Source organism: Ranitomeya imitator, chromosome 2, assembly GCF_032444005.1.
Source record: "Ranitomeya imitator isolate aRanImi1 chromosome 2, aRanImi1.pri, whole genome shotgun sequence".
NCBI classification, from domain to species: Eukaryota; Metazoa; Chordata; class Amphibia; order Anura; family Dendrobatidae; genus Ranitomeya; species Ranitomeya imitator.
In genome coordinates this window covers 837923429-837941802 of record NC_091283.1, presented here as the reverse complement: position 1 = coordinate 837941802, position 18374 = coordinate 837923429, and the positions used below count along the sequence as shown (strand labels likewise).

Sequence of the window (18374 nt, the reverse complement as noted above, 5' to 3'; positions counted from 1 at the left end):
CATCACCAAACCAGGGATTCAAGCTTCAGGAGGCTAATTTGCATATTCCAGGTGCCTTCTGGGAGAAGCGAAGTCTCCCTAAGCTAGAAGATCGTTGGGTACAGCCGGGACCAGCTGCTTCGAAAGCATCACCAAACCAGAGATTCAAGCTTCAGGAGGCTAATTTGCATATTCCAGGTGCCTTCTGGGAGAAGCGAAGTCTCCCTAAGCTAGAAGATCGTTGGGTACAGCCGGGACCAGCTGCTTCGAAAGCATCACCAAACCAGAGATTCAAGCTTCAGGAGGCTAATTTGCATATTCCAGGTGCCTTCTGGGAGAAGCGAAGTCTCCCTAAGCTAGAAGATCGTTGGGTACAGCCGGGACCAGCTGCTTCGAAAGCATCACCAAACCAGGGATTCAAGCTTCAGGAGGCTAATTTGCATATTCCAGGTGCCTTCTGGGAGAAGTGAAGTCTCCCTAAGCTAGAAGATCGTTGGGTACAGCCGGGACCAGCTGCTTCGAAAGCATCACCAAACCAGGGATTCAAGCTTCAGGAGGCTAATTTGCATATTCCAGGTGCCTTCTGGGAGAAGCGAAGTCTCCCTAAGCTAGAAGATCGTTGGGTACAGCCGGGACCAGCTGCTTCGAAAGCATCACCAAACCAGGGATTCAAGCTTCAGGAGGCTAATTTGCATATTCCAGGTGCCTTCTGGGAGAAGCGAAGTCTCCCTAAGCTAGAAGATCGTTGGGTACAGCCGGGACCAGCTGCTTCGAAAGCATCACCAAACCAGAGATTCAAGCTTCAGGAGGCTAATTTGCATATTCCAGGTGCCTTCTGGGAGAAGCGAAGTCTCCCTAAGCTAGAAGATCGTTGGGTACAGCCGGGACCAGCTGCTTCGAAAGCATCACCAAACCAGAGATTCAAGCTTCAGGAGGCTAATTTGCATATTCCAGGTGCCTTCTGGGAGAAGCGAAGTCTCCCTAAGCTAGAAGATCGTTGGGTACAGCCGGGACCAGCTGCTTCGAAAGCATCACCAAACCAGAGATTCAAGCTTCAGGAGGCTAATTTGCATATTCCAGGTGCCTTCTGGGAGAAGCGAAGTCTCCCTAAGCTAGAAGATCGTTGGGTACAGCCGGGACCAGCTGCTTCGAAAGCATCACCAAACCAGGGATTCAAGCTTCAGGAGGCTAATTTGCATATTCCAGGTGCCTTCTGGGAGAAGCGAAGTCTCCCTAAGCTAGAAGATCGTTGGGTACAGCCGGGACCAGCTGCTTCGAAAGCATCACCAAACCAGGGATTCAAGCTTCAGGAGGCTAATTTGCATATTCCAGGTGCCTTCTGGGAGAAGCGAAGTCTCCCTAAGCTAGAAGATCGTTGGGTACAGCCGGGACCAGCTGCTTCGAAAGCATCACCAAACCAGAGATTCAAGCTTCAGGAGGCTAATTTGCATATTCCAGGTGCCTTCTGGGAGAAGCGAAGTCTCCCTAAGCTAGAAGATCGTTGGGTACAGCCGGGACCAGCTGCTTCGAAAGCATCACCAAACCAGGGATTCAAGCTTCAGGAGGCTAATTTGCATATTCCAGGTGCCTTCTGGGAGAAGCGAAGTCTCCCTAAGCTAGAAGATCGTTGGGTACAGCCGGGACCAGCTGCTTCGAAAGCATCACCAAACCAGAGATTCAAGCTTCAGGAGGCTAATTTGCATATTCCAGGTGCCTTCTGGGAGAAGCGAAGTCTCCCTAAGCTAGAAGATCGTTGGGTACAGCCGGGACCAGCTGCTTCGAAAGCATCACCAAACCAGGGATTCAAGCTTCAGGAGGCTAATTTGCATATTCCAGGTGCCTTCTGGGAGAAGCGAAGTCTCCCTAAGCTAGAAGATCGTTGGGTACAGCCGGGACCAGCTGCTTCGAAAGCATCACCAAACCAGAGATTCAAGCTTCAGGAGGCTAATTTGCATATTCCAGGTGCCTTCTGGGAGAAGCGAAGTCTCCCTAAGCTAGAAGATCGTTGGGTACAGCCGGGACCAGCTGCTTCGAAAGCATCACCAAACCAGAGATTCAAGCTTCAGGAGGCTAATTTGCATATTCCAGGTGCCTTCTGGGAGAAGCGAAGTCTCCCTAAGCTAGAAGATCGTTGGGTACAGCCGGGACCAGCTGCTTCGAAAGCATCACCAAACCAGAGATTCAAGCTTCAGGAGGCTAATTTGCATATTCCAGGTGCCTTCTGGGAGAAGCGAAGTCTCCCTAAGCTAGAAGATCGTTGGGTACAGCCGGGACCAGCTGCTTCGAAAGCATCACCAAACCAGGGATTCAAGCTTCAGGAGGCTAATTTGCATATTCCAGGTGCCTTCTGGGAGAAGCGAAGTCTCCCTAAGCTAGAAGATCGTTGGGTACAGCCGGGACCAGCTGCTTCGAAAGCATCACCAAACCAGAGATTCAAGCTTCAGGAGGCTAATTTGCATATTCCAGGTGCCTTCTGGGAGAAGCGAAGTCTCCCTAAGCTAGAAGATCGTTGGGTACAGCCGGGACCAGCTGCTTCGAAAGCATCACCAAACCAGAGATTCAAGCTTCAGGAGGCTAATTTGCATATTCCAGGTGCCTTCTGGGAGAAGCGAAGTCTCCCTAAGCTAGAAGATCGTTGGGTACAGCCGGGACCAGCTGCTTCGAAAGCATCACCAAACCAGAGATTCAAGCTTCAGGAGGCTAATTTGCATATTCCAGGTGCCTTCTGGGAGAAGCGAAGTCTCCCTAAGCTAGAAGATCGTTGGGTACAGCCGGGACCAGCTGCTTCGAAAGCATCACCAAACCAGAGATTCAAGCTTCAGGAGGCTAATTTGCATATTCCAGGTGCCTTCTGGGAGAAGCGAAGTCTCCCTAAGCTAGAAGATCGTTGGGTACAGCCGGGACCAGCTGCTTCGAAAGCATCACCAAACCAGGGATTCAAGCTTCAGGAGGCTAATTTGCATATTCCAGGTGCCTTCTGGGAGAAGCGAAGTCTCCCTAAGCTAGAAGATCGTTGGGTACAGCCGGGACCAGCTGCTTCGAAAGCATCACCAAACCAGAGATTCAAGCTTCAGGAGGCTAATTTGCATATTCCAGGTGCCTTCTGGGAGAAGCGAAGTCTCCCTAAGCTAGAAGATCGTTGGGTACAGCCGGGACCAGCTGCTTCGAAAGCATCACCAAACCAGAGATTCAAGCTTCAGGAGGCTAATTTGCATATTCCAGGTGCCTTCTGGGAGAAGCGAAGTCTCCCTAAGCTAGAAGATCGTTGGGTACAGCCGGGACCAGCTGCTTCGAAAGCATCACCAAACCAGGGATTCAAGCTTCAGGAGGCTAATTTGCATATTCCAGGTGCCTTCTGGGAGAAGCGAAGTCTCCCTAAGCTAGAAGATCGTTGGGTACAGCCGGGACCAGCTGCTTCGAAAGCATCACCAAACCAGAGATTCAAGCTTCAGGAGGCTAATTTGCATATTCCAGGTGCCTTCTGGGAGAAGCGAAGTCTCCCTAAGCTAGAAGATCGTTGGGTACAGCCGGGACCAGCTGCTTCGAAAGCATCACCAAACCAGAGATTCAAGCTTCAGGAGGCTAATTTGCATATTCCAGGTGCCTTCTGGGAGAAGCGAAGTCTCCCTAAGCTAGAAGATCGTTGGGTACAGCCGGGACCAGCTGCTTCGAAAGCATCACCAAACCAGAGATTCAAGCTTCAGGAGGCTAATTTGCATATTCCAGGTGCCTTCTGGGAGAAGCGAAGTCTCCCTAAGCTAGAAGATCGTTGGGTACAGCCGGGACCAGCTGCTTCGAAAGCATCACCAAACCAGGGATTCAAGCTTCAGGAGGCTAATTTGCATATTCCAGGTGCCTTCTGGGAGAAGCGAAGTCTCCCTAAGCTAGAAGATCGTTGGGTACAGCCGGGACCAGCTGCTTCGAAAGCATCACCAAACCAGAGATTCAAGCTTCAGGAGGCTAATTTGCATATTCCAGGTGCCTTCTGGGAGAAGCGAAGTCTCCCTAAGCTAGAAGATCGTTGGGTACAGCCGGGACCAGCTGCTTCGAAAGCATCACCAAACCAGAGATTCAAGCTTCAGGAGGCTAATTTGCATATTCCAGGTGCCTTCTGGGAGAAGCGAAGTCTCCCTAAGCTAGAAGATCGTTGGGTACAGCCGGGACCAGCTGCTTCGAAAGCATCACCAAACCAGGGATTCAAGCTTCAGGAGGCTAATTTGCATATTCCAGGTGCCTTCTGGGAGAAGCGAAGTCTCCCTAAGCTAGAAGATCGTTGGGTACAGCCGGGACCAGCTGCTTCGAAAGCATCACCAAACCAGAGATTCAAGCTTCAGGAGGCTAATTTGCATATTCCAGGTGCCTTCTGGGAGAAGCGAAGTCTCCCTAAGCTAGAAGATCGTTGGGTACAGCCGGGACCAGCTGCTTCGAAAGCATCACCAAACCAGGGATTCAAGCTTCAGGAGGCTAATTTGCATATTCCAGGTGCCTTCTGGGAGAAGCGAAGTCTCCCTAAGCTAGAAGATCGTTGGGTACAGCCGGGACCAGCTGCTTCGAAAGCATCACCAAACCAGAGATTCAAGCTTCAGGAGGCTAATTTGCATATTCCAGGTGCCTTCTGGGAGAAGCGAAGTCTCCCTAAGCTAGAAGATCGTTGGGTACAGCCGGGACCAGCTGCTTCGAAAGCATCACCAAACCGCGCGCCTTACGGCGCGCGAATTTTTGCCTGTAGGTCATTATTGCAAGAGAGCTTGGCTGAGTAGATTACACAAGAAGGAAAACACACAGCAAGTCAGCAGGATCTAGGAGCAACATGGCAGATGTGACAACCTACATGGTGAGCTGCAGCATGTGCTACATGTTCACAGATCGACCAGAAGAAGAATCCAATTTCACCTGTCAGAAGTGTAGACTAGTGGCCCTTTTAGAAGAAAAGGTGCGGGGTCTGGAAGAAAGAATAGCAACTTTGAAACTCATCAAAGAGAATGAAGACTTTCTAGACAGAACAGAAGCATCTCTACTGGTCACAGAAGGTGCAAAAAGTGTCAGAGAACCTCCAAAAGCAGATGAGTGGAAGCATGTGACCAAAAGAAGCAAGAAGACCATGGAGAAATCACCAACCACACAACTGAAGAACCGATATCAAATCTTTGTAGAGGATGAAGATGGCACACCTAAGAATGAAGCAATACCAGCAAGCAAAAAAGAAAAGGGCACACAGCAACAAGTGACAGCAAAAAGTACAGCCAAGAAGCAACGAAGAGTGGTGGTGGTGGGAGACTCACTACTGAGAGGCAAAGAAGCAGCCATCTGCAGACCGGACATAACTGCAAGAGAAGTATGCTGCCTTCCAGGTGCGATGATCAAGGATGTGACCGATAGGATACCAAAGCTCTTCAGCTCCAAGGACGTCCACCCATTTCTTCTGATACATGTTGGCACCAATGACACGGCAAGGAAGGACCTACCGACAATCTGCAAGGACTTTGAAGAGTTGGGGAAGAAAGTAAAGGAACTGGATGCACAGGTAGTTTTTTCTTCTATCCTTCCAGTAGACGGGCATGGCACCAGGAGATGGAACAGGATCCTTGATGCCAACAACTGGCTAAGACGATGGTGCAGACAACAAGGATTTGGATTCCTGGACCACGGTGTGAATTACTGGTACAATGGACTCCTCGCCAGAGATGGACTACACCTCAACAAACCTGGGAAACACACATTCGCCAGAAGACTCGCTACACTCATCAGGAGGGCGTTAAACTAGAAGAAGAGGGGACGGGAAGAAAAACATTAGACTTGAACAAAGAAGATCCAGGAAAACATACTCAGAAGGGAGGTAAGAACATTTCTAAAACAATCCACAGCGAGGAGATTGGAACAAAACAAAATCCTCTAAACTGCATGCTCGCAAACGCCAGAAGCCTGACAAACAAGATGGAAGAACTAGAAGCAGAAATATCTACAGGTAACTTTGACATAGTGGGAATAACCGAGACATGGTTAGATGAAAGCTATGACTGGGCAGTTAACTTACAGGGTTACAGTCTGTTTAGAAAGGATCGTAAAAATCGGAGAGGAGGAGGGGTTTGTCTCTATGTAAAGTCTTGTCTAAAGTCCACTTTAAGGGAGGATATTAGCGAAGGAAATGAGGATGTCGAGTCCATATGGGTCGAAATTCATGGAGGGAAAAATGGTAACAAAATTCTCATTGGGGTCTGTTACAAACCCCCAAATATAACAGAAAGCATGGAAAGTCTACTTCTAAAGCAGATAGATGAAGCTGCAACCCATAATGAGGTCCTGGTTATGGGGGACTTTAACTACCCGGATATTAACTGGGAAACAGAAACCTGTGAAACCCATAAAGGCAACAGGTTTCTGCTAATAACCAAGAAAAATTATCTTTCACAATTGGTGCAGAATCCAACCAGAGGAGCAGCACTTTTAGACCTAATACTATCTAATAGACCTGACAGAATAACAAATCTGCAGGTGGTCGGGCATCTAGGAAATAGCGACCACAATATTGTACAGTTTCACCTGTCTTTCACTAGGGGGACTTGTCAGGGAGTCACAAAAACATTGAACTTTAGGAAGGCAAAGTTTGAAAAGCTTAGAGATGCCCTTAATCTGGTAGACTGGGACAATATCCTCAGAAATGAGAATACAGATAATAAATGGGAAATGTTTAAGAACATCCTAAATAGGCAGTGTAAGCGGTTTATACCTTGTGGGAATAAAAGGACTAGAAATAGGAAAAACCCAATGTGGCTAAACAAAGAAGTAAGACAGGCAATTAACAGTAAAAAGAAAGCATTTGCACTACTAAAGCAGGATGGCACCATTGAAGCTCTAAAAAACTATAGAGAGAAAAATACTTTATCTAAAAAACTAATTAAAGCTGCCAAAAAGGAAACAGAGAAGCACATTGCTAAGGAGAGTAAAACTAATCCCAAACTGTTCTTCAACTATATCAATAGTAAAAGAATAAAAACTGAAAATGTAGGCCCCTTAAAAAATAGTGAGGAAAGAATGGTTGTAGATGACGAGGAAAAAGCTAACATATTAAACACCTTCTTCTCCACGGTATTCACGGTGGAAAATGAAATGCTAGGTGAAATCCCAAGAAACAATGAAAACCCTATATTAAGGGTCACCAATCTAACCCAAGAAGAGGTGCGAAACCGGCTAAATAAGATTAAAATAGATAAATCTCCGGGTCCGGATGGCATACACCCACGAGTACTAAGAGAACTAAGTAATGTAATAGATAAACCATTATTTCTTATTTTTAGTGACTCTATAGCGACAGGGTCTGTTCCGCAGGACTGGCGCATAGCAAATGTGGTGCCAATATTCAAAAAGGGCTCTAAAAGTGAACCTGGAAATTATAGGCCAGTAAGTCTAACCTCTATTGTTGGTAAAATATTTGAAGGGTTTCTGAGGGATGTTATTCTGGATTATCTCAATGAGAATAACTGTTTAACTCCATATCAGCATGGGTTTATGAGAAATCGCTCCTGTCAAACCAATCTAATCAGTTTTTATGAAGAGGTAAGCTAAGGACTTGGGGATCCTAGTTAATGATAAACTTACCTGGAGCAGCCAGTGCCAGGCAGCAGCTGCCAAGGCAAACAGGATCATGGGGTGCATTAAAAGAGGTCTGGATACACATGATGAGAGCATTATACTGCCTCTGTACAAATCCCTAGTTAGACCGCACATGGAGTACTGTGTCCAGTTTTGGGCACCGGTGCTCAGGAAGGATATAATGGAACTAGAGAGAGTACAAAGGAGGGCAACAAAATTAATAAAGGGGATGGGAGAACTACAATACCCAGATAGATTAGCGAAATTAGGATTATTTAGTCTAGAAAAAAGACGACTGAGGGGCGATCTAATAACCATGTATAAGTATATAAGGGGACAATACAAATATCTCGCTGAGGATCTGTTTATACCAAGGAAGGTGACGGGCACAAGGGGGCATTCTTTGCGTCTGGAGGAGAGAAGGTTTTTCCACCAACATAGAAGAGGATTCTTTACTGTTAGGGCAGTGAGAATCTGGAATTGCTTGCCTGAGGAGGTGGTGATGGCGAACTCAGTCGAGGGGTTCAAGAGAGGCCTGGATGTCTTCCTGGAGCAGAACAATATTGTATCATACAATTATTAGGTTCTGTAGAAGGACGTAGATCTGAGGATTTATTATGATGGAATATAGGCTGAACTGGATGGACAAATGTCTTTTTTCGGCCTTACTAACTATGTTACTATGTTACTATGTTACTATGACTGACTAAAGAGGCCTTAATTGATCTAGTGGTTGGTACTAGCCCGGCCACCTCCTCCCATATGTCTGAAGGACGAGCACTGGAGACGAGGATCCCCACCCCAAAAAGCCAGTGGGTGGTGTGGTACGAAGAAGAGATGGCGGTTCTGGGCCCAGCCGTCTCTCAGGAGTACAAGGAGGAGGCTGCCTGCCGGGCACAGCGGAGACAAGAAGCAATGGAGCTTGAAAGAGGGAGTAACGCAATGTGGAATGTAAACCCAACGATCCGGGAGCCTGTACGGATCACCCGGACAGAGTTTAAGCCATTTGATGAGCCTTCCGGAGATGTGGAGGGGTTCTTTAAGGACTTTGAGCAGCAGTGTGCTGTGATGGAGGTGCCCCACTCTGGCTGGATGCGTTTGTTAGTGGGACTCCTGAACGGTAGCCTGGCGGAGGCTTACCGAACCAATGACTCACAGCGGAATCGGGATTATAACATTGTAAAGCAGACTATCCTGGATTACCATGCTATCACCCCAGACTCATATAGGGCCAAGTTCCGAGACCTCCCATACACTACAGGGGGATCGTTTAGGATGTATGCACATAAGATGTCCCAGGCATGTCAGAGATGGCTGGAAGCAGAAAACGCCATTACTGTGGAAGATGTTATACAGGCGTTACTTATAGAACAATTTCTTGCCAAGTGCCCCGCAGAGGTACGGGAATGGGTCTGGGAGCGCACGCCATGCACCGTGGATAGAGCTGCAGCCCTGGCCGATGAAGCCCTTACTATCCAACCGCAATGGAGGAGGCTTCTGGACAATGAATCACGGCCTTCTCCCGCGCCCCGTCCCCCTCCGATTATATTTGCCCTTCCACCTAGTCGCAATCCGATGACAATCACGCCTCACAATCCTGGGCCCCAACAGTTCCGACCACGACCTGGGGGTATCACAGAGAGGAGATGTTATGGGTGAGGGCAACCTGGACATTTGCAGTCTGGCTGTCCCTCCAGGATTCGGAGGGAGCCCCACCTCGTCCAGTACATCTTGTGCACCCCATCACACCTGAGGAAGAGCTACCACCACCCCCACCAAAGTGGACCACTGACCACGACACCATAGATACCCCTCCTGGAGTGTACGGACTCCGGCCTTTGTCCATCAGAAATACAGAGCAATGGCATTGCCACCTGCAGGATGTCTTAATTGATGGATACAAAGTGCCGGGATTTAGAGACACGGGGGCATTCCTGACTATTGCTGACCCCCGTGTGGTCCGACCCGAGACAATTCACCAGGGCCCGGGAATTCCCATTGTCTTGGCGGGGGGTGTCCGCAAATATATACAGCGAGCTTTGGTACGTTTGGATTATGGTTTTGGAGAAAAACTGTGTTGGATTGAAGTTATGGGAGGACTTTCTGCAGATATCCTCCTTGGAAATGACATTGGGGAGTTACAAAGTCATTTTGAGGGAGCAGAAGGTCCGTGGGCCTCTCACTCTTCTGAAAGAACAATTGGAGGGAGATATCGCAGATACCGGAACGCCCATCATTCCCTACGTTCTAGAGTTCAGAGACTGTCTCGCCCAGCTAGCTACCTTGGCTAATGAACATCAGCGAACGGCCCAGTCCAGTCAAAAAGCCTGGTATGACCATAAAGCCAGGACCCGGGAATTTATGGACAAGTGCTCATGATTATCGCAATCCTGTTGGGTCGCGTCTCTTGGTTCCTGCCTGCCTGCACATGTGGACTTTTATTCCCTGCTATTCCCTTTGGCAATATCCCCTTTTTTCTGGTCTGACCAGGGGCGGTGTAATACTCCAAACACTGCATATTTCTGGCGGTGCCTGACTTGCTCTTTTGAGGTATTTTCCATTTTTATCCACCTATGGTTCCTAGGTGGTTTGTATTTGGTATTTCAGCCAGGTTATTTCTCGCCTCTTTGGGATGTTGTACGATCAGCCCGGTGGTTACGGGCAGTCCATATATGCAATTGTTATAGTCCCATGAGCAAGGGGGCAGGTTTATATCTATGTTTTTGTGCAGGCATATATTGATTTATTCAAATGTTATATATAACGATATGGACATGGACCAAGTTTTCTTATGTTGTATTGTTTTAATTATGTTTTAAAAATCGTGTTTGTGGTGTGCCAATAAAATTCTTGTTTTCATAGGGGATTCGTTTTTTGTCTTATATGCCCGTGGTGTGCATGTATATGGTGGCTTTCTTTTCTTCTCTCTTTTGCCATATTATGCTGGCCACTTTTGCACCCCGGGTTGGATGTATAGTCATATTTATACACTATAGTAGTGCGCTCGGTGCTTTTTGTTTTTTTGTTCCCTGCCACTGTACAAGGAACTATAAACTATTGAGCAATGTGGACTAAAGTGAGCAGGCCAGAGGTCTGTGTAGACCTCATTGCGTGCTCACTTATTATGAGGGGGGAGAGATTGTGATGGTGTGATATGCTATGTGGGTATCATTTTTGTGTATATTTCTATTTTACTTGTTTTCTTGGTGTTCTCTTGTAGAAGGAGTTATTTGCTAATTGATGAATGGCTGTTGCTGCCATCTGAGATCAGCCCCACAGTGCTGTATTGTTTGCTAATATGCTAATGACATGTTGACCTAACTTGTTGAAACAATGAGCCCCTGAGACCTTCCCCCTCCTGACCTGTGAATGAGGAGGGAGACTTTTAAAATATCAGGGAGGTGAGACACAGATCAGATTCTGAGTGGAATGATGATGTGTTCACAGCATCTCAGAGAGAAAGAAGAGTATATGGACTGTTATCCTCTGTCTGCTGGATTGTTGGACTTTTATCCTGTTACTGAACTGCGTTCGTGTTCTGGACTAATTTATACTTTGTGTGGTGGATCGTTTATGGACCTTTTGTATTTTTGCCTAAATAAAGGTCTTGGGATTGTTCACTCGTCCCTGGCTCTGTTGATTGTGTGGTACTGGAGAAGGACCCCGTGACAGTGGGCATTATGGAAATCTGGCTGGATGAAAGCCATGACTGGGTGACAAATGTAGAGGGTTACACTGGGACCATCTCATGGTAACTGGGAATAACGACCATAAATGAGGCATGTATAAGGAAATACTACTAAAATCCTGAAGAAAACTTATACCCTCTGGTAATAAAATGTCAAGGAAGAAAAAGAGACCACTATGGATAAATAAGACAAAAACAAAGGGCGTTCAAAATCCTGAAGGCCGAGAATACAGAAATACCTCATTAGGAGTACAAAGATCTCAATAAGAATGTAAAAAAGAAATCAAGCCGCAAAGTTATCTACAGAGAAACAAATCACCAGCGACTTTAAACTAAATAAAAAAAAATTGCAAATACATCAATGCCCCAAAAAAACAGATGGTATGGGTCCCTTAAAAGATGATAATGACAAAATAATTATAGAGGACCAATAAAAGGCTGAGATATTAAAGGGAACCTGTCACCCCCAAAATGGAAGTTGAGCTAAGCCCACCGGCATCAGAGGCTTATCTACAGCATTCTGACGATGCCTGCGCACTGCAGTACTTTGCTTTGCCCTCAACAGGGCAGATAAAGTACGCCTGCGCCTGCGCCGCAGCGTGAAGACAAGAAGAGGACGTCATCCTATGAAGATGGGAGGCCTCGGGCTGGACCGCCCGCACAGGTGAGTATAATCTAACCTCTTTTTCTCATCTTTCAGGTTACATCGGGGGCTTATCTACAGCATTACAGAATGCTGTAGATAAGCCCCTGATGCTGGTGGGCTTAGCTCAACTTCCATTTTGGGGGTGACAGGTTCCCTTTAAACAGGCACAAGAAGTACACCTGCGTCTGAGCAAAATAAACATTGATAAATCCCCTGGCCTGATGGCATTCATCCACAGATACCAAGGGAGCTGCGCTCAGTAATTGACAGGCCACTGTATCTCATATTCTTAAGACTCTCTTGTAACGGGTGGTGCCACCGAATTGGAGGATGGCTGATGTGGCAAGAAGAAGGACGAGGGATTCTGTTTGGTTTTCTACTGTTAGGACGTCACAAGGTATCGGGCCTTTCCCGCTGGTGAAGCACAACCTTTCCCGCTGGTGACGCACAGCATTTCCCGCTAGTGACCCACAGCCTTTCCCACTAGTGACCCACAGCCTTTCACACAGGGAACCCGCAGCCTTTCCCACTAGTGATTCCCGCTCAGACATGTCTTGCAAAAAGTGTCCCAAACACTGATGCAACTACATTGACAATTGGGAGTGGCTACATTGAAAGGGGTCATTGCTTAAGTATTTCTAGGTGCACGAAAATTTTGTCTGAATTTTGGTGCAATATATTGGGGTAACTGAGCCGACCAATAGGTGCTGTAAAGACAAAAAAGCAATCACGCCGATCGCATTAACCCTTTAACACCTCAGAAATATCAGTAAACCAGGGGTTCACAATGCGTCTATAGAGTAATATAAAACCGCGCCAATTCATCCAGCGCAAAAAGGATTCACCACTTCATACACTGGCAAAGAGGTCACTCGGGAGATCAGAAGCCATACTGGTTAATGGCCAATAATTACATAAAAAGTCTCCCCCCGGGGACAGCGCCATGGCTTCTATTCACTGTGGATGTACAATGTTCCCATCTGCGGTAATGATGGCACATAGCAATGTATGAGACGCTTCCTCCATCTACGAGCACAAGCCATGTCCGGGCATTCAGGGTGATGAAAACGCTGCAGCGGGTGGTCTCCGTCTCTGGCACGGGGCAGGAACGATCCGGGTGAGGGACAGGACCGCCCGGGGCAGTGACTAATGTGCTGGGAGATTTGGAAACATTCCCAGATAAATAATTGAGGTGCAGAAGTGTCGGTGTCAGGATGATGGCGGCCGGTCCCTAGGCTGGCAGCAGAGGATATGAGCTGTGCTGGCAGCACTCTGTGGATCCTCAGCGACTGTGGCAGGTCTGACAAATGAAGGGGAGATTGGCCTAAACACATCAATCGTTCCGTGACTCAAATGATCGATCCCTAATATGTCACTAATGCAGTAAGGGTCGGCAGAGGGCAAGGTGATGGTAATAGGGTACAAGGCGCGGAGGTAGTAAGTACACCAGGGGCCTGGTGTCTGAGGGGGCGCAGAGACCCCCATATTAGAAATACATATGACAGGTAGGGGGTCCGCGTACAGATAACATTGGGGCCGAAGCTTCAGATCCTGCATCTGGCCATGTTTCTAGGTTACCTAATTGGCAGAGGTTCTCCTTCTTTCCCGTGCTCAAGTTTAATGGGGTATGACGGCATCAGCTAAGGGGGTCCTCTGAGAATGAAGAGGACACAGAGAGCGGCAGTAAGACCCCAATAAAAGGGGTTGTTCTCATGTAGGGCTTAAGGAGCGCAGAGGGATTCCTGCCCGTCCTGAGCAGACACACGATGAAGCCCCATGTCAAATGCAAGAGGTGACCTACAATCTACAGAGAGCGCGGACGAACCTTCAGCGCCTCCTTCTCCTTCTCCAGACGTTGGTGATCCAGATGGACCTTGACCAGAGCCGCCTCCTTGGAGGTGATCTCTTCCTTCAGCTGGTCCACCTGGTGGTTCATGATCTTCAGCTTTCTCTTCATCTCGGTTATTTCATCCTGTGAAGAAGAACTTGTGGTTAATAATCAGCCTTCATGCGGCTTACAGGACCCATAACTAAAGTAGGCGCTTAGATCTGGGTAAAAAATGGATGAAAAATTTGGATTTTTTTTTTAATAAAAGGTGTCTGAAAAGAGAGTAAATCATGAGAGCTGAACGACATATTTTTACTCTTTCATCAGATTTGGGGACTGAACACATTGGAATGGTTGTGCCAAATATACGATTGACTACTGCCAAACATACTGCGCAGCCATGAGGTGGCGCTATGCGGCTAGCATGCCGTAATATTGTGCAGCGTCCGCCCGCTTTATGAACTGGGTGCAATTTGTGCAAAATAAAAGGAGTTTGTTTTTGGAAGGTGGATAATAGATAGATACATGAACCACGCAAGGTTAATTTAAAGGGGTATTCCTATCTGATGAAGAGATATTTGCTAGGTTGTGCCATCACATGATCGGTGGGGGTCTGATCTCTGGAACCTCTGGCGATCGTAAGAATGGAGGGGCTGCAATGCTGGCTTTTTGCTATGGTTGGCTGCGAGTGTCGCTGTACAGGGAACTGCCGCACAGCCTCCTTCACTTCCCTAAAGCGGTCTCCTGTACAGCCGGAAGGGGAAAAACCATGAGTGTGAATCAGAGCTGCCTCCATCTCAGGATCTGTAGGGGTCCCAGGACACAGACCCCACCAATCCTGATGCACGACATATCCCAGTGCACCTGAGCTTCTATGAGGTTCTTGCTGTACAGGTTCCGGTCGGACCTCACGGCTTCGTATAAATTCTGCTGCTGTTTCAGTTTTGTTTCGGCTTCGGCGATCTTTTTCTTATAATCGAAGATCTGCATCTCCCGTACTTTGATGTCCTCCATGTGCTGAAGAACCTGCGAGACGAAGGCACAAGAAAGAAGTGTGACATGTCTATGGGTTCATCCCGAGTCTCCGGGCACAAGGTGGAGGAGTGGTAGGGCACCCACCTTCTGGGTCAGCTCGCTGGCCTCATTGATGTACCGGTCCCGCTCCTTCTCCAGCTGGTAGATGATCTTCCGCTGTTTCTGCGCCTCCTCCTTGTAGCTGATGATTTCCTCTTCCAGGTTCTTCTTCGACTGTTCGTGGAGCTTCACCAGGTTCAGCTGTTTCTGGGTGGCATTGCCCGCTTTCAGGAGGTTCTAGAACAAAAGGAGAAGTGTGGGGACACATGGAGCATTTTATCCCCCCATAGACCTCTCCTCCATCTGCAGAAGGTCATCTCCCACCATATTTGTATTTTAAAGGTGTCTTTCCATTTCCACTTACTGACCACTCCGCACACCCTGCTGCTCTCTAGTCTCAGCGTGGACTGGATGTGATGACAGTCGACTGACCACTGCGGCCAATGATTGGCTGCAGCCGGGTCACTGTACGGACAGGATGTCATCACTTCCAGCTTATGCGGAGATGATGGAGAAACCACACTGGAGCTGCAGGGGGGCTCAGAGAGGTGAGTAACACATGTTTTTTATGATCCCGTCCTCCTAAACAATGTTTGCTCTTACAATCCTGCTGAATGCCTGTCTGCTCCCGGCTGTAGCCACAGTACGGTCATATCTTATAATATGTAGAACAAGACACATATTTAACTCTCCCCCTACAGCCGATGGCAGGGCAGAGAAGGACCGGACATGCTGGATATCAACATGTCCCACCACTTATTCCAATGCGAGATATCTGGCAACTCATGTATGTCTGTCTGTGCTGGAAAGTCGGGAGGCAAAGATGTCAGCCCAACGGTCACTAACTAAGGTGCGAGACCGCCCTTATTCTCTCCTCTCCTTTAATCTGTCTATCTACGAGCGGTCTCGAGTGTTTCCACAATAACGGAGCACTCACCTTGTTCAGAACATCCCTCTCTCTGATGAGCTCATCTACTGCTTTCTTTTCCAGCTCCGCTTGTTTCTTAGCAGATTCCAGCTCTGGGGGAATATAGATGTATAATTAGTGTCAGGCCGGAAGCAATGCGCTGTCAGAATGGGGTTACACTTCGATACGAGCACAGAGACTCCCTCCTTCAGCAGCGCAGTGCACATAACCGCGTCAGGTACCAGAGTCAGGACAGGCACAGAGACTCCCTCCATCAGCAGCACGGTGCACATCACCGGGTCAGGTACCGGAGTCAGGATGGGATCAGAGACTCCCTCCGTCAGCAGCGCTGTGCACATCACTGGGTCAGGTACCGGAGTCAGGATGGGATCAGAGACTCCCTCCGTCAGCAGCACTGTGCACATCACCGTGTCAGGTACCGGAGTCAGGATGGGATCAGAGACTCCCTCCGTCAGCAGCACTGTGCACATCACTGGGTCAGGTACCGGAGTCAGGACGGGCACAGAGACTCCCTCCATCAGCAGCGCTGTGCACATCACTGGGTCAGGTACCGGAGTCAGGATGGGATCAGAGACTCCCTCCGTCAGCAGCACTGTGCACATCACCGGGTCAGGTACCGGAGTCAGGATGTGATCAGAGACTCCCTCCGTCAGCAGCACTGTGCACATCACTGGGTCAGGTACCGGAGTCAGGACGGGCACAGAGACTCCCTCCATCAGCAGCACGGTGCACATCACCGGGTCAGGTACCGGAGTCAGGATGGGATCAGAGACTCCCTCCGTCAGCAGCACTGTGCACATCACTGGGTCAGGTACCGGAGTCAGGATGAGACTCCTCCGTCAGCAGCACTGTGCCATCACCGGGTCAGGTACTGGAGTCAGAAGGAACACAGAGACTCCCTCCGTCAGCAGCACTGTGCACATCACCGGGTCAGGTACCGGAGTCAGGACAAGCGCAGAGACTCCCTCCGTCAGCAGCACTGTGCGCATCACATCACCGGGTCAGGTACCGGAGTCAGGATGAGCGCAGAGACTCCCTCCATCAGCAGCCCTGTGCACATCACCGGGTCAGGTACCGGAGTCAGAACAAGCGCAGAGACTCCCTCCGTCAGCAGCACTGTACACATCACATCACCAGGTCAGGTACCGGAGTCAGGACAAGCGCAGAGACTCCCTCCGTCAGCAGCACTGTGCGCATCACATCACCGGGTCAGGTACCGGAGTCAGGATGAGCGCAGAGACTCCCTCCATCAGCAGCCCTGTGCACATCACCGGGTCAGGTACCGGAGTCAGGATGGGATCAGAGACTCCCTCCGTCAGCAGCGCTGTGCACATCACTGGGTCAGGTACCGGAGTCAGGATGGGATCAGAGACTCCCTCCGTCAGCAGCACTGTGCACATCACCGGGTCAGGTACCGGAGTCAGGATGGGATCAGAGACTCCCTCCGTCAGCAGCACTGTGCACATCACTGGGTCAGGTACCGGAGTCAGGACGGGCACAGAGACTCCCTCCATCAGCAGCGCTGTGCACATCACTGGGTCAGGTACCGGAGTCAGGATGGGATCAGAGACTCCCTCCGTCAGCAGCACTGTGCACATCACCGGGTCAGGTACCGGAGTCAGGATGGGATCAGAGACTCCCTCCGTCAGCAGCACTGTGCACATCACTGGGTCAGGTACCGGAGTCAGGACGGGCACAGAGACTCCCTCCATCAGCAGCACGGTGCACATCACCGGGTCAGGTACCGGAGTCAGGATGGGATCAGAGACTCCCTCCGTCAGCAGCACTGTGCACATCACTGGGTCAGGTACCGGAGTCAGGATGAGACTCCTCCGTCAGCAGCACTGTGCCCATCACCGGGTCAGGTACTGGAGTCAGAAGGAACACAGAGACTCCCTCCGTCAGCAGCACTGTGCACATCACCGGGTCAGGTACCGGAGTCAGGACAAGCGCAGAGACTCCCTCCGTCAGCAGCACTGTGCGCATCACATCACCGGGTCAGGTACCGGAGTCAGGATGAGCGCAGAGACTCCCTCCATCAGCAGCCCTGTGCACATCACCGGGTCAGGTACCGGAGTCAGAACAAGCGCAGAGACTCCCTCCGTCAGCAGCACTGTACACATCACATCACCAGGTCAGGTACCAGAGTCAGGATGAGACACCCCACGTCAGCAGCACTGTGCACATCACCGGGTCAGGTACCGGAGTCAGGATGAGACTCCCCACGTCAGCAGCACTGTGCACATCACCGGGTCAGGTACCGGAGTAAGGATGAGCACAGAGACTTCCTCCATCTGCAGCACTGTGCGCATCACATCACCGGGTCAGGTACCGGAGTCAGGATGAGCACAGAGACTCCCTCTGTCTGCAGCACTGTGCACATCACATCACCGGGTCAGGTACCGGTGTCAGGATGAGCACAGAGACTCCCTCCGTCAGCAGCACTGTGCACATCACCGGGTCAGGTACCGGAGTCAGGATGAGCGCAGAAACTCCCTCCGTCAGCAGCACTGTGCACATCACATCACCGGGTCAGGTAACGGAGTCAGGATGAGACTCCCCCATCAGCAGCACTGTGCACATCACCGGGTCAGGTAGCGGAGTCAGGATGAGCACAGAAGAAGTAGAAAGAAACGTGTGC

At 49.3% G+C, this 18374-nt stretch overlaps 1 protein-coding gene across 1 annotated transcript in view; it reads right to left on the bottom strand.

The window, feature by feature from the left end:
- CFAP58 (cilia and flagella associated protein 58) overlaps window positions 1-18374 on the bottom strand; it is a 90530-nt gene that overhangs the window by 35357 nt on the left and 36799 nt on the right. The window contains exons 8-11 of the mRNA XM_069754245.1: window positions 15743-15825; window positions 14851-15042; window positions 14596-14757; window positions 13729-13875 (exon numbers count right to left, since the gene is read on the bottom strand). Coding sequence (XP_069610346.1) covers window positions 13729-13875; window positions 14596-14757; window positions 14851-15042; window positions 15743-15825 — 584 coding nt within the window. The remainder of the gene's footprint in view (window positions 1-13728; window positions 13876-14595; window positions 14758-14850; window positions 15043-15742; window positions 15826-18374) is intronic.